General features: G+C 47.7%; 2 protein-coding genes across 2 annotated transcripts in view; both read right to left on the minus strand.

The window, feature by feature from the left end:
* LOC144326622 (uncharacterized) overlaps positions 1 to 9,273 on the minus strand; it is a 30,085-nt gene extending 20,812 nt beyond the window's left edge. Inside the window, 2 exon segments of the mRNA XM_077923162.1 lie at positions 6,166 to 6,303; positions 9,012 to 9,273. Coding sequence (XP_077779288.1) covers positions 6,166 to 6,298 — 133 coding nt within the window. The 5' untranslated portion in view covers positions 6,299 to 6,303; positions 9,012 to 9,273.
* LOC114592553 (uncharacterized) overlaps positions 1 to 24,249 on the minus strand; it is a 41,411-nt gene that overhangs the window by 8,978 nt on the left and 8,184 nt on the right. Inside the window, 2 exon segments of the mRNA XM_077923431.1 lie at positions 16,744 to 18,697; positions 23,819 to 23,992. Coding sequence (XP_077779557.1) covers positions 16,744 to 18,697; positions 23,819 to 23,992 — 2,128 coding nt within the window.

The following is a 24,249-nucleotide window of genomic DNA, read 5'->3' on the forward strand; positions in this document are numbered from 1 at the left end:
TCACAGTGGCTAGGTCAGGGCGAGAGAGATAAGGAGCCAACTGCTTAGCTTGGCGGAGATGAAAAAATGCCGCCTTTGTTATAGCTGTAATCTGCGCTTCCATAGAGAGGGAGGTATCGAAGATTACACCCAAACTCTTAACGGATGATGTTGGCACTAATTGCACCCCCGCAAGAGATGGGAGTTGCCCCCTCAATCCCATATCGCTCCGTCCCAGCCAAAGGACCTCTGTCTTCGAAGGATTTAACTTCAACCGGCTCCCACGTAACCATCCAGCCACGGCTTCCAGACATCTGGTCAGTGTATCTGGGGCCGAGTCAGGGTGGCCGTCCATCAACAGATAGAGTTGGGTGTCATCGGCATACTGATGGCAGCCCAGCCCAAAACTCCGGACAAGCTGGGCGAGGGGGCGCATAAAGATGTTAAAAAGCATCGGGGAGAGAATCGCACCCTGAGGCACTCCACACACCAAGGAGTGGCGCGATGACAATTCCCCCCCAAGCGCTACCCTCTGTCCCCGACCAGAGAGAAACGAGCGCAGCCATTGAAGGACTGTGCCCTGGATCCCCACGTCGGCAAGGCGGTGGTCCAGGAGTTCGTGATCGACCATGTCGAAGGCTGCTGACAGGTCTAGAAGAATCAGCAGCCCCGACCCGCCTCGATCCAGCTGCCTACGGAGATCATCTGTTAGGGCGACCAGAGCCGTCTCGGTCCCATGACCAGCGTGGAAACCGGACTGGAATGGATCGAGAACCGATGTTTCATCCAGAAACCTACCAAGCTGTTCAGCAACCGCTCTCTCAATCACCTTACCCAGGAATGGAAGATTTGAAACCGGGCGGTAATTGGATAGATCTAGAGGATCTAATGATGTTTTCTTTAAGAGTGGACGCACCACTGCCTCCTTCAGTTCCCCTGGGAATATCCCAGTGAAGGTTCATCACATAGAGGTATGTATGGACTTTCAAAGTTACTTGCTTAATTTCAGAACAGATATTATGATCCAACAGGAAGTGTTACCAAGAGGGTCCATGACCCCACGATTCTCCTCCTTGACTTCCTTATGCAGAGCTCTCTGGTCAAGATCCAGCAAATTGTCTGTGAAACAAACAGCAACATCTTCACCTGCACACTCCCCACCAGCTGTTGCCTCAATCTAAATTTGGTCTAAATTTTAATTTATACCTAAATCACTCTCTTCAGTTTGAACCCCACTCCCATTTTCAAGAGTAGACTAACTCTGTATTGTTTCATTGGTGACAAAAGAGGAAAAGTGACTAACTCACTCTTAATCTAAACACAACAGCCGCAAGAGCTCCTGACTAGGCATTCAGCTATGCAATGTTGAATGTTCTCTGTTCTCTCCTGTTTCCCATTTTTTCTTTCAATTTAAACCAATTCAGGAACCCAGAACTCATACACTGACCACCAATGGTGAACCATATGCTAGAGATACTTGGTCTACATATTTGTATATTAGTCCTACGATCCTTGTTTTTAAAAGCAAATAAAAAGTTATTCCCCCCTTCATGGATCACTGCCTTGCCGTGGCGAAGGGGTTTGAATAACTCAGAGAAGCTATGAGCTATGCCGTGCAGGGCAAGATGGACAGGTCATAGTGGAGAGTTTTGACCAAACGTGATCCACCTGGAGCAGGAACCGGCAAGCCACTCGAGTATCCCTGCCAAGAAAACTCCATGGAGGGGACTTCTGGGGTGGCGCCACCGGCAATGGCGGTCTCCCTCTGAACTGGAGGGGAAGCTCCGCGGGAAATGGGTCTTCTCCGCTACGGCGAAGCGGGGACCCTTTCATAAATCACAGGCGGAAGAAGCCTGTGACCATGGGACTCGGTGGGCACCTTTAGCGCCCCCCCAACTCGCGAAAGAACCCACGAACGGGCTCCGAAGTGAAGAGGGGGAAGTGGCGCGGTGCTGTGAGTCAACTGCTATTTCCGTGGAGCGAAGCCGCATAGCTGTTGCCGGAGGAGCGCTGCCTTTTTCCTGGGACAATTTGGACTCTAAAATAAGCACCCGTGAGTAATTAGAATCTTGAACAATTGGACATTAAATAAGGATTAACGAGCAGAAAAGAATTGGATTTTAAAATATTTATTTCTATTTGGTACGGAGCGGGAAGGTCTAAACAGGAAGTCAGCCTTCCGTTCCTTTGTAAACAGAACAAAGCAAAGACTATCTAAACTAGAGCTAAGAAAATCGTCTTTAAAGGATTGGATTCCATCATTTATAATTGTGCAACCCCCCTTTTTTGACAGAAGAAGGGGGAGGACTATCTTTGGATTGTTCAAAGTGAGTTTAAGCAAAGTAATTTTCCTCCGTCCTGATACTGGAGCAAGGGTGTCAGGACCGATGTTTGAAGTTCATTGACCAGAAACAAGTGGTTCTGACAGATAGTGAAAAGAAGAGAAACATAGTGATTCCATCGTCCCTCTTCGCATTTGAAAGGAACAAATTTTGACAAAGTATCTTAAAAGGGGAAATTTTGTTGCGAGAACAAATAGAAGTTTTCCCCCTAGAGGGAGACTGTGAAACTGTAACTAACTCCAGGGAGCCGGCAGCTGTTATAGATTACGATCGTGGGAACAGGCATCTGACCTTGCAGAACAATGTATTCAGAAACCTTGTTGTGTGCCCTTTACAAAACAAATGCCCTACTGGAACAATTACATGAAAAAGTGAAATGGATGAAGACTTCGGTCAGAAATATGGGACAAGCAGTGGGAAACTTTGAACAGGCAGTGGGAAAATATGTGGAGCCCACTCAGGAATCACATCAAGAGTGTGTTTTGACAGATCAGGCCCAACAGGAATATGAGTTTTCGGATTGGACAAATGATCCTGGGAAAAGCCAGATTTGGAAAGAAAATGTCTGGTTTGGTCTGGAAATGGGGGGCTGGATGGATCCCCCAATGCTGGGATGTCTGGACTTTTCAAATATGGTAATGAGCCGTGAGATGTTTGGGACTGTGTGGGATCTTAACCTTGGAGGGCTTCTGAAATATGCTATTAAATACCACATGGAATTTAAGGTTGAATATGGAAAAGGGGCTGATATGTCGAGAAGGGCTGAAAATACTGTTAAGCTGGAGTTATCACGAGCAGGAGAAAAGGGAAAATATAGCTACGAACATGAAGAAGAGTCGCGGAAGGGGCAAGGAAGAGATTTGAGGGCGTCAGATATAAGGTTGCCAGGTTAATGAGCTAGATTGATGTGATAATGAGGACTGACAAAACCTGGAAGATCGGTCTTATTTGTATTTTTCTTTTTTGTTTTTTTTCTCTCTTTTTATTAGAAGTGTTTTATAATAATTGATAAGCATTAGAAAAATGCTGGAATGGAATTACTTTGTTTTAGTAAAAATGTTCAAAGAATTATGAAAGAATGTTATAAGCTGGTATGGACAAGATTTAAGATTTATCTTATTATAGAAAGGTAAGATTAAGATTGTTTAGGGTAATGCAATGACAGAATTTTTTATATTATGGAAAGGATTTGCTGGGATAATTAATAACTAGGATACAAAGAAAGGGAGGAGGAGGAGGTCTAAGAAAGAAGGTGATGACAGTTGAGGATTTGGAAATAATGAATTTGTTTTTTTCCCCTTTTTGTAATTGTTTTTAATTGTTTGTGTGGTATTGTTGAATTTTTTCTTTTTCCCTATCTATATGGTGGGAGGGTTTTGTCTTTCTTCTTTTTTTAACTTGCCAATTATTTTTGTATTTTTCTTTGCTTTTATTTCATTTTGTAATATTTTGAAAATCTCAATAAATATTATTTTTTTAAAAAAAGAAAACTCCATGGAGAAAGACAACAGGCATACAGTGGTGCCTCGCAAGACGAAATTAATCCATTCAACGAGTCTCTTTGTCTAGCGGTTTTTCCGTCTTGCGAAGCAAGACCATTGACGGCTTAGCAGATTAGCGCTATTAGCTGCTTAGCGGCTTTTAGCGGCTTAGCGGATCAGCTGATAAGCGGCTTAGCGGCTTAGAAAAAGGCGGGAAAGGGAAAAAACCCGCAGGACCTCGCAAGACATTTTCGTTTTGCGAAGCAAGCCCATAGGGAAATTCGTTTTGCGAAGCGCCTCCAAAACGGAAAACCCTTTCGTCTAGCGGGTTTTCCGTCTTGCGAGGCATTCGTCTTGCGGGACACCACTGTATAAAAGTTATGACGCTGGAAGATGAGCCCCTCAGGTCGGAAGGCATCCAACATGCTACTGAGGAAGAGCGGAGGACAAGTACAAGTATATTCAGAGCTGATGAAGCAGCTGGGCCAAAGCCGAAAGGTCGCTCAGTTGCGTATATGCCTGGAAGCGAAAGGAAAGTCCAATGCCGCAAAGAAAAATATTGCATAGGAACCTGGAATGTAAGAACCATGAACCTTGGTAAGTTGGATGTGGTCAAAAATGAGATGGCAGGAATAAATATTGACATCCTTGGCATCAGTGAACAAAAATGGACAGGAATGGCTGAATTCAGTTCGGATGACCATCATATCTACTACTGTGGGCAAGAAGCCCGTAAAAGAAATGGAGTGGCCCTCATAGTCAACAAAAGAGTGGCGAAAGCTGTACTGAGATGCAATCTCAAAAATGATAGAATGATCTCGATACGAATCTAAGGCAGACCTTTTAACATCACAGTAATCCAGGTTTATGCACCAACCACTGGTGCTGAAGAAACTGAAATTGACCAGTTCTATGATGACTTACAACACCTTATAGAAATGACACCAAACAAGGATGTTCTTCTCATTATAGGGGATTGGAATGCTAAAGTAGGGACTCAAGACATAAAAGGAACAACTGGCAAGTTTGTCCTTAGAGTTCCAAACAAAGCAGGGCAAAGGCTGATAGAGTTCTGCCAAGAGAACAAGCTGGTCATCACAAACACTCTTTTCCAACAACACAAGAGACGACTCTACACATCAACATCACCAGATGAGCAGCATCAAAATCAGATTGATTATATTCTCTGCAGCCAAAGATGGATAAGCTCAATACAAGCCAGCAAAAACAAGACCTGGAGCTGACTGTGGCTCAGATCATCAGCTTCTTATAGCAAAATTCAAGCTTAAACTGAAGAAAGTGGGAAAAACCACTGGGCCGGTAAGATACAATCTAAATCAAATCCCTTATGAATACACAGTGGAAGCGAAGAACAGGTTTAAGGATTTAGATTTGGTGGACAGAGTGCCTGAAGAACTATGGATGGAGGCTCGTAACATTATACAGGAGGCAGCAACTAAAACCATCCCAATGAAAAGGAAATGCAAGAAAGCAAAGTGGCTGTCCAACGAGGCCTTACAAATAGCGGGGGAGAGAAGGCAAGCAAAATGCGAGGGAGATAGTGAAAAATACAGGAAATTGAATGCAGATTTCCAAAAAATAGCAAGGAGAGACAAGAAGGCCTTCTTAAACGAGCAATGCAAAGAAATAGAGGAAAACAATAGAATGGGAAAAACCAGAGGTCTGTTCAAGAAAATTAGAGATATGAAAGGAACATTTCGTACAAAGATTATGATAATAAAAGACAAAAGTGGTAAGGACCTAACAGAAGCAGAAGAAATGAAAAAGAGGTGGCAAGAATACACAGAGGAATTATACCAGAAAGATATGGATGCCTCGTACACCCCAGGTAGTGTGGTTGCTGACCTGCCGATACTGCGTCAGGGCTCTGGCAATCACGGCAAGCCTCTTCACACCCAGCTGGTCCCCTCGACACCCCACTACCCTTGGGGCTTTTTTGGGGGGGTGTCTAACCCTGGCAGTCACCCCCACTGCTCAAAAGCCCCGGTAACAGTCGTCTTTTAGACGGATAACTCGAACTGCCTCACCATTTCCCTTCGCAGACAAATCGGAAGCCCAGGATCAGGTTACTTTCAAGAGTCATGACTTCTAGTGCTGCCTGAAGGATTGGTAAGTTGTCTGACATTGGTAGAGCATTCAATCACGGTACTGGTTTTAGACATTTTGAGCTGCCAATACATTGTGGTGGTCGGGGAGGTGTGATGTATTCCTAGCTCAAATTGCCTGCAGATGTCAAAGGCACAGGCAGGCAGGTGGAGGAGCCCGAAATGGTGCCCCCCAAGCAAGCCCCAATACCTCTCCGGTTCCATCCATGTCCCCATCTCCCCTCCCCTGGGACTCACCAGATCTCTCAGAGGTCCCTGGGAGGGAACGCTCAGAGGTTGTGAGGAGGGATGCAGGAGACAACCTGACAAGGTCAACCGTCCATCTTCCCCCTTCCATCCTTATGAGCTTTGCAGGATCCGTCTCTTTCATCCTTCCTGAGCAGTCAAGAAGCGAAAACAAGCTGCAGGGTCCTGGGAGAGAGGAAGAAACAAAGGGAGCCTCAGAGGCCCTGCAGGGATCCTCTTGCCCTAGATATTCTCCTGCCCCTGGAGAAGCATAAATGGGGCAGCCCCTTCTCAAGAGAAGCCCCATTTCTAAACATCTCCAGTGATTCCAATTTCTTCCATATGCTCCTCACCCCACTTGCAAGCCTGGCATGGTCTGCACAGTAGTGACCTGAGAGTAGATCCCATTGAACTCAGTGGGGATAACTGACAGAACTTGGTAAAAAAAACCAGTCACCGTCCTGTCCGCAAGCCTGAAAACTGGAACCCCAGAGCATGGGCAGAAAAGAGCAGAGTAGATATTACATGTAGGTGCCCCCATGCTAGGTGCTTTCTATGGAGAGCCCTTTTCACAATCTTTGAGCTCTCTCATCACAAGCCAGACAGATGTTGTAGCCGTATCCACCTCTGTCAAGAGTTGCACGGGGACCAAATCTGTATGTGGAAGCAGAGGAGCCATTTTCGCAAGACTACAGTCCCAAAATGTGGCCCCCACCCTGGCACGGAAGCAATCAAAGTATAGATCTTCCACATGTCCTAAATCTGCAGTGTACCTAAGAACAACAGGCATGTATATCCTCCAAAAACTCCAGAGGTGAGCTTTACGCTCCTCTTGTGGCAAGATTCCCAAAGGCTTAGGGTAGCTTGATAGAACTAGTCTATTTTGAGATAGCACCAATGTCCCCTGTTAGTAGTAGGAGCCACACAATGACTGATAATCCCTCTTTCGTCCCAGAAGGTGGGGAGTAGGTGTCGTTTATCCTTGCTTTATTCTTCTTGATAATACATAAATAAATGTCCCCTTCTGTATCTTACATTTTTCTAAGAGAGTATTATTCACAATCATGCTTGCCATGTATAGATTATTTCCCTTTAGAAAAGTCTCTCCAATCCCTGGCTCCTGCGGGAGGGAGTTCCAGTTTTACCTACGCACTGTGGAAGTTGTAAGTTTAATGTACCGTATTTTCCCCTCTATAACACGCAGATTTTTTCTCCTAAAAAGGAAGGGGAAATGTCTGTGCGTGTTATTGAGCGAATGTGTGGTCCCTGGAGCCAAATGGCAAAGAAAATCAGGCAAAAATCAAATCGCGCGTCTCGGAGAAGGGAAACCTGAAAAGAGGAAGCGGCTGCTTTCCTGCATTCTGCCTCAGGGTCTTACTGCCCACCCACCTCTGTTGCCTTGCTGTGTTTGCTCAAACGGAACAAAGAGCAGGGAAAGCCCCTCCCCTCCAGGCAAGCAGAGGGGAAAGCAGAGTGTCGGGAAAGCAGAGGGGAAAGCTGCTGAAAACATGCAGGAGGGAGGGAGAGAGAGAGAGCCCGCGAGCTGGCTGGCTTGGGTGGGTAGGTGAGGGAAAACTTTTACCTTCCTTTCCTCCCTCCCGTTATACCCCTCTCCTGCATTCCTAGCCAGCTGCTTCTCTGCACACCCCTCTCGTGCTCCTTGTCCATTCTGTGTTTTTCCTTCCCTCCCCACTTAAAATGTGGTTAAAAAGCATGGATCCACATGGATCCTCAGGATCTTTGCATTGGGTCACCCCAAATTCACCATCAGATCACATAGCATGTCCATGGCTACAGCCTGCACCCCCAAAATCACGCACCCACTGTTGCCTGGGGCTGCAATGGTGCAAAAACGTGGTTACAAAACATGGATCCACATGGATCCTCAGGATCTTTGCATTGGGTCAGCCCAAATTCACCATCAGAGCACATAGCATGTCCATGGCTACAGCCTGCCCCCCAAAAATCACACACCCACTGTTGCCTGGGGCTGCAATGGTGCAAAAACGTGGTTACAAAGCATGGATCCACAGGGATTCTCAGGATTTTTGCATTGGGTGACCCCAAATTCACCATCAGATCACATGTCTGTGGCCACAGCATGAAGCACAAAAATGGTACATCCACTGTTTCATTCAGAATGTTTTTTCCCTTGTTTTCCTCCTCTAAAAACGATGTGCGTGCTATGGTCAGGTGCGTGTTATAGAGCGAAAAATACGGTAAATAAAACATTCTGCAACAGCAGCAGCTGCAGAGAAACTCCGGGATGGGGAACATCCTTGAAAGCTCACTCTGGGATCAGAGAGAGAAAGGTTGGCAGACCTGCCACCCAGAGCCCCCTCCTTCTCCTCCCTGCATCGCCTCACCCCCTTCAGGACAAGATCTTGGGGTCCTTCAGGCGGCTTTCCACCCTCTCAAGGAAGGCAGCTCCCTTCCCTTGAACCCTGGCAAGCCCAGTGCAGCCAGCTCAGCCCTCTGGCTCTCCCCTTTTCTCCACGGAGGGGCCCCAGGCGTGGCCCCTGCCCAGAGAGGCTTCCCTTGAGGCTCTGGGCTGGAGACCTGAGCTGACCTGGAGGAGGATCTGCCCGGGGGAAAGGCCGGCCTGGCAGGGGCTCCTCCACTGGAAGGGGCATTCTGGGCATGCCCTCCCCCCCCCAGACCCCTCCCTCCTTCCCCAAAGAGGATGCCAAGGAAGAGCAGAGCTGCAGACCCCCCTGGAAACTCGCCCCCTCCCAGGCTTGGCAGAGAGGACTGGGGGGGGCAGGACCCTCTGCTCCCAGACTCGGGGGTCTCCCCCTGCAGCCCCGGGACCCCCTTCTCCCATGGGCACCCCAAGGGGGAAGAGAGAGGAGACTCACCGGATTCTTCCCAGGAGGGAAACCGAGGCAGCGCGGGGAGGAGACAAGAGAGAAAAGACGGGACTGGGCACGGAGGGAGGGGATTCTGCTCTGGAGGACCCGCCCCGCCTCTCTACTTCCTGTCCTCTCTAGGACTCCGGCTCTGTTCCATTTAACCCTTCGCAAGCTGAGCACAGCCCCCTGGCTGGCTGGCTGTCCTCCTTCCCTCCCACAATCCGGGGGTCCAGGGCATGTGCAGAGTTCTCTGTGATTCTCGGCTCAGATGCCGCTTAGTGCCTTGCCCCCAGGTGGGTGGGCTATAAATAAAATAATAATAATAATAATACTTCACCTGCTCACTAGCAGAGTGAAAGTCTGTTGCAATATTAGGAGGGTACCAGAGAGAGACACGGGTCCCTTGGGAGCAAAAGCCTCCGCTGGTAAAGCAGGAGACTCTCGATTTGAGGGTCCTGGGTTCAAGCCCCACTTTAGGCATCGCAAAGGGTTGGACTGTGAATCTGTGAAATGCAAATCAATCAATCAGTACACTCCCCAGTTGGAGAACTCGCTCCAGACTTCGAAAGTGACCTTCAGCGGGGACAAAGGTCGGGTTCTGCATTCAGGCAGGAAGACTCAGAGGCGCAAATGTCAGATGGGGCGCCCCCACCTGGCTGCTCTCCCTCCCGCCCCCGCCCCAAATTCTGGAGGGCTGTTGGAGGCAGCTTGTTTCCCGCTGTTTCCGATTCAACTTCAGAATCTTAGAATTCAGAGAAGCGTAGAATTATGGAGCTGGAAGGGACCCCTGAGGGTCATCTAGTCCAGGCGGGGGAAGGTGGGGCGGCATGGGCAGGATCCGGGAGGGCGCGGGGAGGAGGGGGATTTGGCCCGGGATAGTCCCTCCCCTTTCCTGGAAGCGTAGTCCTGAAGAGGGCCTCTTCGCTTGGGGGGAGCCTGGTCCCCTTGGGCTCTGCTTTGTCCCCGCGATGCCCAAGGGGATCCTCCATGGACAGAGCCAGTCTACCTTGGAGCGGGGGAGAAGGAGAATGGGAGGATGCTCTTCAACTCCTGCTTGCGGAGTTCCCTGGGGGGGCGCCTGGTCGTCGGCTGCTGCCAGGAGGCTGGGCTAGGTGGGCCCTGGTCCTGATCCAGCAGGGCTCTTCTTATGGAGCCTCCAGGCCCACAGGCACTCTACCCAGGCAGCTCTCTTCTGTGGGGCGTTGGGCTGCTGTGAGGACAGGAGGCTGGGCTAGGTGGGAGGGGTCCCCTTGGTCCGGACCCAGATGCTGCTGCTGCTGCTGATGATGATGATGATGATGATGATTTGGGGCTCTCCTGAGGCCCTTCCGCTCCTAGAATCACGCCCAGGGGCCATCTAGTCCACCCCCTTTTTCTCCTCCTCCTCGCAGGAGCACCATTTGCCTCCGGTGGCCAAGCTTGGCTGCTGGTTCCTGGAGGAGGCTGGGGGCAGAGGCTCAGTCATGCCCAGTGCCCTTAAGCAGCGCCTCACCATTTTGTTCCTGCCCCCACCCAGGAGACGCCTGGTAGAATCTGCCCTGGAATCCAAGTTGCCCCCGGAGGTCGAGGCCAGCCTGGTCTTCCAGGTCCTGGGTCTGGAGACCCCCGATGTAAGACCCCCACCCTAACATAAAGACCAGGCCCTTTGCGAAGCCCAGCCTGCCCCCTTCCCATCCCTGCTTCTCATTCACCTTGAAGCACCTCTAAATTCAGCCTCACTGTGATATACCCATTTCACAGGCGCCACAACTGAGGCTGGGAAACTGCACCCATTTCACTGTGAGGCTGATGCGGCATTTCCCAACCTGGGCATGAGTTAATTATAATGCCCCCCCCCCACACCCACACACCCTTGATTTTTCTCCTTTCCAGCACTCCTGCGTTAAGAAGTAAAACAAAATTAAATGATTCTCTGGATCTTCAGTGTCAGCAAACACTCCTTCCCCAATCTCTGTTTTTAAACCACCAGTGTCAGAATTGCTTTCTTTGGAGGTTTTCCAGACGGAGGCTGCAAGGCCAAATGTCAGGGATTATTTATTGCAGGGGGTGGGACTAGATGTCCGTTGGGGTCCAACCTCACAGTTGTTTACTATTATTATTAGTTTCTTTTTAAAAGATCAGTGTTGAACAACACTAAACAACAACACACTATATCATTATAAGAGTTAACAATTCCAATTCCATATATACCTATCTAATGTCTAGGTGATATTATTATTCAAAAACATGTATTTTGAGTCTTAGGCTACTATATTTGGTATAAACGCATTCCAACTCTACAACTCTTTCTTATCCTTTTATAATGGCCCTGTAGCGGATCCCACCTCAAGCCTCCCATTAATAAAGTCGCATTATGTCCCTGCTAATGGCCCCCAATGAAATATAGTGGATCCACCTCACGGTACGCCCATTAAATGAATTTCTGTCATTGACCACAGCATCTCTTGTGTGAAGGAAAACTTGGTGATTTAGAGTCTTGGGCTGAAGCTGAACAAACACGAAAATTTCTATTTACCCAGAAAAACCTGCTGTCAGGAGATGTCTTCTTTCTGGTGGAAGTCAACATTCTTCCGCTCCGCTTGCCAAAAAGCAGTTGCTCCACTTCAGGCGGATGTTCTGCTTTCTAGAAATGGGGGCCAAATGTTCCCTGGGTTTCTGCCCCTTCCCTCTCGTTCCTTCCCTGTGTTGTCCCAATCTTTGGGACGCAGCCCTGCTTCCATCACAGATTCAGACTTGGGGGGGTTCGTGAGCGAGGGGCCCTTTCCCTCTGCTTTCCTCGCTCTCAGCCACTCATAACCCACCTACTATCAGCAGCCAGAAACATCATAACCAGACACTGGAGAGACCTGTCAGGAGTAAGCATGGACCAATGGTACCAAATAGTATGAGAAACAGCCTTACTAGAAAAATTAATAAAAATGATTTGAAAGAATAAAAAAATGGGCTCTGCTTCGGCATATTGTGCCCCCTCCCCAACCATCTGTAAACTAAACTTCACGGTAAGAAAAAATTCTATCTTAAAATGTATTGCTGATTCATTTTTTGAAAGTTTTAAAGAGTTGTTTCTACCAATAATTATATTCAGTCTTATTATAAATCACTTTTTTATTTTTTAAAAATCCTGTCATATATATGTAGTACAAAATTCAAGAAGAGGTTCCCAGACTGGAGGTTATCCACACAGAACCCCAAAAGAAAAGGAGGAAGTCTCCAAGCAGAAAGATAAGCCTTTATTGAAATAAAAATGTGTTTGCAAAGAACCACATCCCTCATTCCTTTTTTTAAAATAAAATATTTTATTAACATATAAAACGCATACATGTACACAGTACATAAAGTGGTACCTCAGGTTACATACGCTTCAGGTTACATACGTTTCAGGTTACAGACTCCGCTAACCCAGAAATAGTACCTCGGCTTAAGAACTTTCCTTCAGGATGAGAACAGAAATAGTGTTCCGGCGGCACAGCGGCAGCAGGAGGCCCCATTAGCTAAAGTGGTGCTTCAGGTTAAGAACTGTTTCAGGTTCAGAACGGACCTCCGGAATGAATTAAGTACTTAACCCGAGGTACCACTCTGTAAACAATACCTTATTTCCTAACATAAAGCATACCTAACATTACTCTATATTATACTTACCTATACTATACATGCAAACACACCTACCCCACATGAACAGCCACAAGATGACTTGAGCCAGTGTGGTGTAGTGGTTAAGAGCGGTAGACTCGTAATCTGGGGAACCGGATTCGCTTCCCCGCTCCTCCACCTCACTGTTTGTTGTGGGGGAGGAAGGGAAAGGAGAATGTTAGCCGCTTTGAGACTCCTTCGGGTAGTGATAAAGCGGGATATCAAATCCAAACTCTTCTTCTTCCAGCCATTCTTGTTACGCTACTTTATTTTTCCAATTGACTCAAACGCATTTCATTATTTCTTTAATCTCTTCTATCTTAACTTTACTCTCCTTTCACTCTAATCATGTTCTGAATTCTCTGTCTTCACTTCCTCCTCTTTTACCTCGCATTCTAGGAGCAAATCATATAGTTTGGAAATATGTTTACTTTTAGATTAGATTAATTACTCATCCAATCTTGAAATTTCTTTCTCAAATCCCTTTTGTTTATCTTTTGCCAATCTCTGATTAATTTAAAGAACTGCAGCCAATTGTTCAAATATCTCCTGGCATCCTTATATTTTTTCAATTTAAGTTTATTATTTTCCTTTTCCAGTAATCCTTATATGCTGCCCAGTTGTTACTCATATTCTTTCTCTTTATGGTCATGATTTCTAAGGTGAGGTCCACCAAGGTGTTTTTGTGAGAATCAGAACTTACAGGGTTAAACAGCTCTAGGTGGCTTAGTCATGCTGGCCACATGACCGGGAAGCTGTACACTGGCTCCCTCAGCCAATAAAGCGAGATGATCTCCGCAACCCCAGAGTCGCCCCGCCTGGAACTAATGGTCAAGGGTCCCTTTATCTTTACCTAAAGCTTCTTTAGATTAGGAAGAAGCCAGTGTATTGACCTGTTATTTATTGCACCTACACAAGACACACCACTGCTGCGATACTCTGCTTGAAACTGGGAAGAAGAAGAGGAGGAGGAGGAGTTTCGATTTGATATCCCGCCTTTCACTCCCTTTAAGGAGTCTCAAAGCAGCTAACATTCTCCTTTCCCTTCCTCCCCCACAACAAACACTCTGTGAGGTGAGTGGGGCTGAGAGACTTCAAAGAAGCATGTCTGGCCCAAGGTCACCCAGCAGCTGCATGTGGAGGAGCGGAGACGCGAACCCGGTTCCCCAGATTACGAGACTACCGCTCTTAACCACTACACCACGCTGGCTCACGTCCAGTGGCACAGGGAAGTGTGAAGGATGGCCAGAAATCATAGCAGGCTGTGCAAGAAACCTGCTTAAATCCAACAGTTTTGGGTTCTAGGATCCCTTTACATACATCAATAATTTATACAATGATTTCCTTATAATATGGTCCAGAAAACCCTTGTGGACTCTCTCCTTTCCCTCTATTAGGTATGCATACCATCCAAATCGAGTGCCTACGTCCTCCAGATCTAACACATCTGTGTCCTTTAACTTAATCCACTCCTTTAAGCAGGTCAGAGCTGCTGCAGCATGATATAATTCCAGGTCACACAGGTCAAATCCGCCTCTCTTTCTCCGATCAATAAGTAATTTATATTTTATTCTAGGGTTTTCTTGGATGGAATGGCAAATTGCACATCATTCCTATTCACCAATCAAAGGATCGCATCAATCTTAATAGTTGCAACCCAATGTCATCATCCTGAACTAACCAAAATCATTTGGCTCTTCAGATAAGCCCTGGTCATAATATCATATATAACTATTTTTTTGTCTTTCTTTTTTAAGACTTTGGCTAATATTCCTAATTACTAAATGTCTTCCAACGTCCTCTTTCACCCATCTGCAAAACAGTTCAAGATGAATCACAATTGCCATGCCTGGCTAATTTTCTTTTCATGCATACAACTCCTACTTTATTCTTTTCAGGGCACTGGAACAGACATTTGCTACATACAGTACCTAAAAGCAGCTCGTTCTGTTCCGTCAAAGGTAGGCAGGCACAGGCCTTTTCAATTAAGCTAGGCCATAGGCTTAAAAGAAATCAGAATCACCCAAATGCAGTTTTATGGAATTGTTACTTTCTACAACGTATACATGTTATGAAAGGGCTGTCGCCTGCAGGATGGAGCAAGGTGTTCAGGATGGAGCAATGCCTTCAAGTTACAAGAAAGGAGATTCCAGCTAAACCTCAGGAAATACTTTAGGACAGGAAGAGTTCTTCCAGAGTGGAACAGACTCCCTTGGTAGGTGCTGGACTCTCCTTCCATTGAGTTTTAAAAGCAGATGTTGGATGGCCACCTGTCTTGGACGAGATTCCTGACTTGCAGGGGGCAGGACCAGGTGACACCCAAGCTCCCTTCCTGTGGGATGTGAAACTTATAGCAGTCAAGTACAACATTTCTACAGTGGACATGTTTGGGGATGTTTTCTACTACTCAGGAGAAAACTTCCTGTTTCCCCCTGAGCTGGGACAGACTTCTACTACATGTGACTTGAAGTAGGTGTGGCCTATTCTAGGTAGAGGAGCGCATGTCCTCCATGTTCTGATCTTTTTCTCCATTTTGTCTTTCTATATGTTAGGAGAAGTGACAGCTCAGTTGCAGTTACTTGGGACTAACTCCCTTATGGGATAGTTCATATAGTTAGACACTTTTGTAACCTAAGTCTGCCTTCAGGGATGCATCTGTGAACTGAATGAGTGAGTAAACTACTTTTATATTGACTTTAACAAGATTGTGTCGTGTCTTTTTATGAGGGAATAGAAGGGATCTTACCAGAAATCCTATATCCAAAGAGGCTTAACAAGCCTGCAACAAGCTAACCACCGTGCAAATCTAAAAAGTTTGAAACTTGGGCCAAAGTGTTGCCACAGGAACTAGGGAGCTAAAGATGCTTTTCTGGCAGTGGGACAAAATGTCACAGACAAAATCCCAAGGGCGGAACCCGAAAATACTGGAAAACACTGGTTCCTTCCAGAAGGTTTTATTCTTTTCTGCTGGGGCAGCTGGATTTATTATGATTTGTGTTTTGTTATCTCAAGGTCACACAGAGCCAGAAAGATAAATCTGTGAGCTCAGTGGGCTGGTTTCTCTTTCTTTCATTTTCTAACTTTCATATCTGCTAAGTCCCCTGAAGCTTTTTTATGTAACGAAGCTGAAAAACCTTTAGTAGAAAGTTCTTCTTTTGCCAATGAACTTTGCCTCTGCCTGATTTATGGAGAACCAGATGCATCCACTCCAAACAAGCTTCTGCGGTTCTGCTCCCCATCCAGACATGGAGCTCCTTGGCATTGAAGACCAAGACGGGTTCCAGAAAAAGGGACTGAGGTGAATGTCTGGGTCATAAGCTGGGAGTCGTTGGAAAGGAGTCGCTGGGAGTGGCAGAAGGTTCTGTTGAGCAAGTGAGGGAAGAACAGGAGGAGAGAGAAAGAGCTCCATGGAAAGACAAGGATGCGTTGGGAATTATCGGCAGAGAAAAAGGTACATCCAGCAAAAGGGGATGCAGTGCAACTCCTGAAACTGTTCATAACACAAGCTATGATCTCGTATGAGGAAAGGGATTTAATATGCATTCTTCCCCACCCCCAGTGGATTAGGAAAGATTAGTAAAAGAAGAGGAAGCAGGATTGGATGAACATTAAAAAGGACAATAATTTTGGACTGTGACTTGACTGAGATTTGTTGGAACAGTTTTAAGAAGGCTTTATAGAAACTGGATCTAGAAACTGGAGAAATACTAATTTGGGTTATTAGACAATCATAATAAGAGTCATATTGCACTATCTGTGTGGTTAAGATTTGAAGGCTGGGCTGGGGAGGGTGGAATGTAGGGAAAGTGCCATCTTGCTAAAGGGGAGGGAAAAGGCTGGATACTAAATACAGCTAGGTTTATCCAGGAGTGCATATTCTGAGTAAGTATTGCTACAGTGGAACGATCACTCAGGTTGGGAGACAGGGAGAAGAGGGGGCACCCTGGGGAGCGCTGGGGGAGCCTGCCTTTCTATGTGTTGACAAATGATATGATACAAATGTGATTAAGGGTATTTTTAGTTATTTTCCCATGCCCTTTCTCTTTTCTATACAAATGTGTTTTGTAAGGGTTGTTCAATAATGTTTGCGTTATTATTTTTCTTTTTTGGTTTTCCCTCTGTATGAATTCTTTGATGGGAAGTGAGAACATCCTTCCGAATGAAGCTCTTTCCACATTCCAAGCACTGATAGGGTTTCTCCCCTGTATGAATTCTTTGATGGGTCTTGAGATGGGTGCTTTGACTGAAGTTTTTCCCACATTCACAGCACTGATATGGTTTCTGACCTGTATGAGTTCTTTGATGGATCCTGCGATAGGAATTGTGACCAAAGCTCTTTCCACACTCATGGCATTGAAAGGGTTTCTCCCCTGTGTGAATTCTTTGATGGGAAGTGAGAGTGGAACTGTGACGAAAGCTCTTTCCACACTCATGGCATTGAAAAGGTTTCTCCCCTGTGTGAATTCTTTGATGGGAAGTGAGCTTGGCCCCCTCCCGGAAGCTCTTTCCACAATCCAAACACTGATATGGTTTCTCCCCTTTATGAATTCTTTGATGGAAAGTGAGAGTGGAACAGTGACGAAAGCTCTTTCCACACTCATGGCACTGATAGGGTTTCCTTCCTGTATGAATTCTTTGGTGCAAAGTGAGACTGTGCCTGAGACTGAAGCTCTTCCCACATTTTAAACATTGATATGGTTTCTCCCCTGTATGAATTCTTTGATGGGAAGTGAGATGGATCCCCTGGCTGAAGCTCTTTCCACATTCAAAACACTGATAGGGTTTATCCCCCGTATGAAGTTTTTGATGCAAACTAAGACACTGCATATACCTGAAGCTCTTTCCACATTCCAGGCATCGATATGGTTTCTCCCCTGTATGAATTCTGTGATGGGAAGTAAGCTGCATCCTCTTAGTGAAGCTTTTTCCACATTCCAAGCACTGATATGGTTTCTCGCCTGTATGGACTCTTTGATGGGAAGTGAGATCACCTCTCTGACGAAAGCTCTTTCCACATTCCAAGCACTGATAGGGTTTCTCCCCTGTATGAATTCTGTTATGGGAAGTGAGCTGCACCCTCTGACGAAAGCTCTTTCCACATTCTAAGCACTGATAGGGTTTCTTCCCTGTATGAATTATTTGATGGGAAGTGAGATGTGCACTTTGACTAAAGCGCTTTCCACATTCCAAGCACTGATAGGGTTTCTCCCCTGTATGAATTCTTTGATGGCAAGTGAGAATCTCTCTGTGACTGAAGCTCTTCCCACATTTCAAGCACTGATAGGGTTTCTCCCGTGTATGGACTCTTTGATGAGAAGTTAGATTGCAACTTTGACTGAAGCTCTTTCCGCATTCTAAGCATTGATAGGGTTTCTTCCCTGTGTGAATTCTTTGATGGGAAGTGAGACTGGAACTGTGACGAAAGCTCTTTCCACACTCAAGGCATTGAAAAGGTTTCTCCCCTGTATGAATTCTTTGATGGATACTGAGACCATCCTTCCGATTAAAGCTCTTTCCGCATTCTAAGCACTGATAGGGTTTCTCCCCTTTATGAATTCCTTGATGGGAAGTGAGACCGGAACTGTGACGGAAGCTCTTTCCACACTCAAGGCATTGAAAGGGTTTCTCCCCTGTATGAATTCTTTGATGGGAAGTGAGACCATCTTTCCGATTGAAGCTCTTTCCACACTTTAAGCACTGATAGGGTTTCTCCCCTGTATGAATTCCTTGATGGGAAGTGAGCTGTTCTTTCCGACTGAAGTTATTTCCACATTCCAAGCACTGATAGGGTTTCTCCCCTGTATGAATTCTTTGATGGCAAGTGAGACCATTCTTCCGAGTGAAGCTCTTCCCACATTCTCTGCACTGATACAATTTCTCTCCGCTGTTAGTTCTTTCATGTGAAGAGATTCTATCCCTCCGAACAAAGCTCTTTCCTTGATGTGAGGTGGACTGGGGGCTCTGGCAGATGTTCTCTCCGCACTTTGTATATTTATCTGACTTCTCTGCTATGTGAATTCTGTTGTGGTCCCCCTTGGTCTTCCCTTCCAATTCATCACCATCTGCAATGAAGAGAGAAGCTAATTAGAGCCTCAGGAAGAACAAAGTTAATGAATGCTTGTGATAGAGGAGGAACTGAAGAGAGTTAGATGTGAGCCCTTACTATAGTTTTCACTGTTGGCTGGTATTAACTGACATATTGCTTGGTTTTTATCTGGGATAGATTTTGTTTGGCTCAATCCTGGAATCCACTCCATCTCCAATTTCCCTTAAAGCTCTGAGGCTGACATTTAAGACTGGCCAGTTCAGACAACCTAGTCATTGCTTTAAAAGGCATGACTAGATGAAAAAAATTTGCAGAGAAAAGAGTGTTGGTCTCCATCCAAATAGTGGAGGTTCATCACATAGAGGTATGTATGGAATTTCAAAACCGAAGTTACTTGCTTAATTTCAAAACAGGTATTATGATCCCACAGGAAGCGTTACCAAGAGGGTCCATGACCCCATGATTCTCCTCCTTGACTTCCTTATGCAGAGCTCTCTGGTCAAGATCCAGCAAATTGTCCGTGAAACAAACAGCAACATCTTCACCTGCACACTCTCCACCAGCGGTTGCCTCAATCTAAATTTGGTCTAAATTTTAATTTATACCTAAATCACTCTCTTCAGTTTGAACCCCACTCCCATTTTCAAGAGTAGACTAACTCTGTATTGTTTCATTGGTGACAAAAGAGGAAAAGTGACTAACTCACTCTTAATCTAAACACAACAGCCGCAAGAGCTCCTGACTAGGCATTCAGCTATGCAATGTTGAATGTTCTCTGTTCTCTCCTGTTTCCCTTTTTTTCTTTCAATTTAAACCAATTCAGGAACCCAGAACTCATACACTGACCACTAATGGTGAACCATATTGTCAAGGAACTGTCATCAGAACTAGCGGAGGAGGCAAGGCTCCACAGCGATGCTGGAGAGAGGCCAGGCAGGGAGAGAGGCAGGTCTCCGGCTGGGGAAGAAAATCAGTGCAACACCAGGGATAGAGGGGGGCCGATGGGGGAAGCAGAGAGGAGGCTCCAGGACTCCTTGCAGGAGACCAGCGAGGAGAGCACAGGTCCTCCGCTGCCCACACCCACCCTGCGCAGAAGACTTCCGCGCAGGGAAAGTAGGCGGCGACTTGTTGTCAAAGAATTTCTTTGCTGGAAGAGGTTCATGAAACGCCTACTGACGGATTCTGCCAGCGAATGAACAGCCACGGAGTGGATGGCTGTCCAACGAGAAACGATTTAACCAGGCAACCTAGCCCAGAGCGGCGGTAACTTACGCACAAGCAACCCCTAAAGCCATTATAGCAATCCGTCAGTCCCTGAAGTTGCTTGTGCGCAGCGACAGGCAGGGGAGCATAATGAGTCAAACCGGAGAAGCCAGCGCCACGAAGCGAGCAGCTGGAGTGCAGAATCTGGTGGAGAGGAACCGAGATTTAGAACAGCATGTGGCTCTTCTGACGGCGAGGCTGGAAGAACGGAGGGCTCAGGATACCAAGGTCAGACCCACCCCCATCACAAGGAAGGTACCGGGGCTGGTGCACAAGTTTGGGGGGAAGCCCCAGGACTACAACGGGTTCCGAACGGAAATAGAGTACGCTTTGGAACTGCAGCATGATGACTTTGCGGATGATGGGGAGAGGGTGGCCTACATTGTGGGGCATCTGGAGGATGGGGCGCGGGAATGGATCAGGCCCCTAATGGCAACGCAAAATGCCGCCTTGAAAGATGTCAGGAAATTTTTTCAGGCAATGAATGCAATGTTTTCAAGCAAAGTGGAGCAAAATGTGGTTTGACGGCAATTGATGGGGTGCAAGCAGGGGAGCCAATCTGTTAGAGAGTACTGGTCGCGCTTTGCGATGTTAATCCACTGGCTTGGGTGGGATCTGGACGCTGAACCCATTCAGATGTTGTTTGAGGAGGGGTTGTCCCCAACGGTCAAGGATGAGCTTTCCCGCGCGCCCCGCCCGCAGTCGATGGACCAGCTGACCAAGGCTGTGCTTGCGATTGGAGCAAGACAGGAAGCGCGGGCTCAGGAGAAGAGCAAAGGGAGAGGGGAACGTTACCATGACTACCGCATTCCTGAAATACCGAGGCAGCCTTCCCAGCCGGCTGAGCCAATGGAAATAGATGGCGCGCGCGAGAGAGAGAGGTTTCAAACTCCACTGAAGGGCGCAAGAGGGAGGGAAAGGATTGGAAAACTCACAAGAAGTGTTTCCTCTGCCAACGGCCAGGACATTTTGCCAGGGTCTGCCCTCAAAGAAAGGCATGGCAAGGGATGGTGGGAGCTGCTGGCTGTGAGGGGAAGGGGGAAACGGATCAGGCACAGGGAAACGGCCAAGCTTGGCTGCCACTCAGCGGGGGCCGCAGCCAAGCCAACAACCAATAGAAGTGCCCCAACCAGACCCTCCCAGGGCAGCTATAGCCATAGAAGTGGTGCTAGAACTCCCAAATGGGCACCCAGTCAAGGTGAAGGGGCTGCTGGATTCAGGCAGTTCCTGCAATTTCTTCAGCAAGAGCTTCGCTCTAGAACACCAACTCCACCTGCTGCCTCTGGATTTTCCCTTGCAAGTGACAACCATTGACGGCAGGGAACTTCTGGGAGGCGAGGTGACGCACCAGACCCCGCCAATGAGAATGAGGGTTTCCAGGCACACAGAGACCATTGCCTTTCATGTAGCCACACTGTCAGGACCCCCAATAATACTGGGAATGAGCTGGCTGGCACTGCATGATCCAGTAGTGGCATGGCATCAGCGGTCAGTCACCTTTGGGTCAGCTTACTGCTTGGAACACTGTATGGGGGGGAACCCCAAGGATGACAGTGGCCAGGGTGGCTGGAGTGGCTGTGGAGCCAAAAGGGAAGGTGCCACCTCAATATGCTGACCTGCAGGAGGTCTTCAGTGAGAAGGAGGCGGATAGACTACACCCCCATAGGCCCTTTGACTGTCAAATCAACCTACTCCCAGGGTCTCAGCTGCCGGTGGGTAAACTGTATGCCATGTCGGACAGGGAGATGCAGGAGTTGCGGGAATTTATTGACAAGAACCTGAAAAGAGGTTTCATAAGAGAATCAAAGGCGGGGGGGCAGTCCGGTGTTCTTTGTGGACAAAAAGGATACTAATCAGCCCAGATTAGTCGTAGATTTTAGGGCCTTGAACCTTGTATCAGAACCCGTGACCTTCCCAATGCCCAGGATTGACGACACGGGTGAGGCAGGGGGAAATTTTTACCAAGCTGGACCTCAGGGGAGCATACAATTTGATCAGGATGAGGGAGGAGGACGAAGGGAAAACCACCATGTTCACCCCCCTGGGAGCCTTTGAGTACTTAGTTATGCCCTTCGGATTACAGTCGGGCTCCGCCTGCTTCCAAGCTTTCATGTACCACGTGTTGGGGTCCCTGCTGTACAAAAACTGCGTAGCCTTCTTGGACGACGTCTTAATCTATTCTGACAATGAGAAGCAACATGTCAGAGACGTCAGGGAAGTGCTAAAGAGACTGCAGAAGCACCAGTTGTGGGTCAAGCTGGAAAAATGCCAATTTCACACAAGGGAGGTCGAGTTTCTGGGGTACAAGTTGTCAGACAAGGGCCTAGCTATGGACCCCAGCAATGTACAGGCGGTACTGGAATGGAAGGCCCCCAAGACCCGGTTCCTAGGGTTCAGCAACTTCTACAGGAAGTTCATCAAGAACTTCGCCCATTTAACAGCACCCATCACAGATTGTCTCAGTAGCAAAAAGAAGTTCGTCTGGACGGAAGGGGCCCAGCAATCCTTTGAAAGCCTGAAGAAAGCGTTCACGTCGGAAGAGCAGCTCCTGCACGTGGATCTGGAGAAGCCCATGAGGCTAGAGACCGACGTGTCAAACCGGGCCATAGGAGCCGTACTTTTGCAGCCAGGAACTCAGCAAGACTGGAGGCCGTGCGCCTTTTTCTCGAGGATGCTGAGCAAGTCGGAGCAGAACTACACGGTGTATGACCGCGAACTGCTAGCTATCTATGCAGCGTTTCACCGATGGAGACATCTGTTAATAGGGGCGCGGCACAAGATCCAGGTTTGCACGGATCACAAGAACTTGGAGTACTGGAGGACTGCGCGAGTACTCAACCAGAGACAGATTCGATGGGCACAAGAGTTCTCCAAGTTTTCCTTCGAGATCCGGTATGTGCCGGGAGAGGAGAATATTAGAGCCGATGCTCTCTCCCGGAAGCCGGAGTACATGGAAGGAGAGGGACTGCCAGAAGCCCGACACGTGTTCCCCAAGGACAGATGGGTGTGTGGGGGAGTGTTGGTTGGGAAACGAGAACAAGCCGGTCTCACCAGGGACGACGAGTTCGCCCAAACTAAAATCAGGGAACTACGGGAAGGAAGGGAAAACCATGGAGAGTTTGAGGAAAAGGAAGGGGTACTGTACTATAAGGGAGCGCTGTACGTACCGGGGGAGACCTTGAGGGGAAGGGTACTCAAACAACTCCATGACAACCCAACAGCGGGGCACTTTGGTCAGCACAAGACCATGCTGCTTGTCACCAGGCAGTTCTGGTGGCCAAGGGTAAGGGAAGATGTACGGGAGTACGTACGGGGGTGCGGCCGCTGCCAGAGGGCAAAGGGGGAGAGGGCGGCCCCTGCAGGGTTACTGGAACCCTTACCCACACTGGGAAGACCCTGGGAGGTGGTGTCCATAGGTTTTATGACACCCGGCTGGTCCCCTCAACACCCCACTACCTGTAAGGCACTTTTGGGGGGGTATCTAACCCTGGCACTCACCCCCACTACTCAAAAGCCCCGGTAACGTCCCTCTTTTAGACAGACGACTCACACCGCCTTGCCATTTCCCTTCGCAGAGAAATCGGAAGCCCAGGATCAGGTTACTTTCAAGAATCATGACTTCTAGTGCTGCCTGAAGGATTGGTAAGTTGTCTGACATTGTAGAGCATTCAATCACGGTGCTGGTTTTAGACATTTTGAGCTGCCAATACATCGCGGTGGTCGGAGAGCTGTGATGTATTCCTAGCTCAAATTGCCTGCAGATGTCAAAGGCACAGGCAGGCAGGTGGAGGAGCCCGAAATGGTGCCCCCCAAGCAAGCCCCAATACCTCTCCGGTTCCATCCATGTCCCCATCTCCACTCCCCTGGAACTCACCAGATCTCTCAGAGCTCCCTGGGAGGGAACACTCAGAGGTTGTGCGAAGGGATGCAAGAGACAACCTGACCAGGTCAACCGTCCATCTTCCCCCTTCCATCCTTATGAGCTTTGCAGGATCCGTCTCTTTAATCCTTCCTGAGGAGCTGAGAAGCCACAACAAGCTGCAGGGTCCTGGGAGAGAGGAAGAAGCAAAGGGAGCCTCAGAGGCCCTGCAGGGATTCTCTTGCCCTAGATATTCTCCTGCCCCTGGAGAAGCACAAATGGGGCAGCCCCTTCCCAAGAGAAGCCCAATTTCTAAACATCTCCAGTGATTCCAATTTCTTCTGTATGCTCCTCACCCCACTTGTAAGCTTGGCATGGTCTACACAGTCGTGACCTCAGAGTAGATCCCATTGAACGCAGTGGGGCTAATTGACAGAACTTGGTAC

Source organism: Podarcis muralis, chromosome 2 (genome assembly GCF_964188315.1).
Source record: "Podarcis muralis chromosome 2, rPodMur119.hap1.1, whole genome shotgun sequence".
NCBI lineage: Eukaryota > Metazoa > Chordata > Lepidosauria > Squamata > Lacertidae > Podarcis > Podarcis muralis.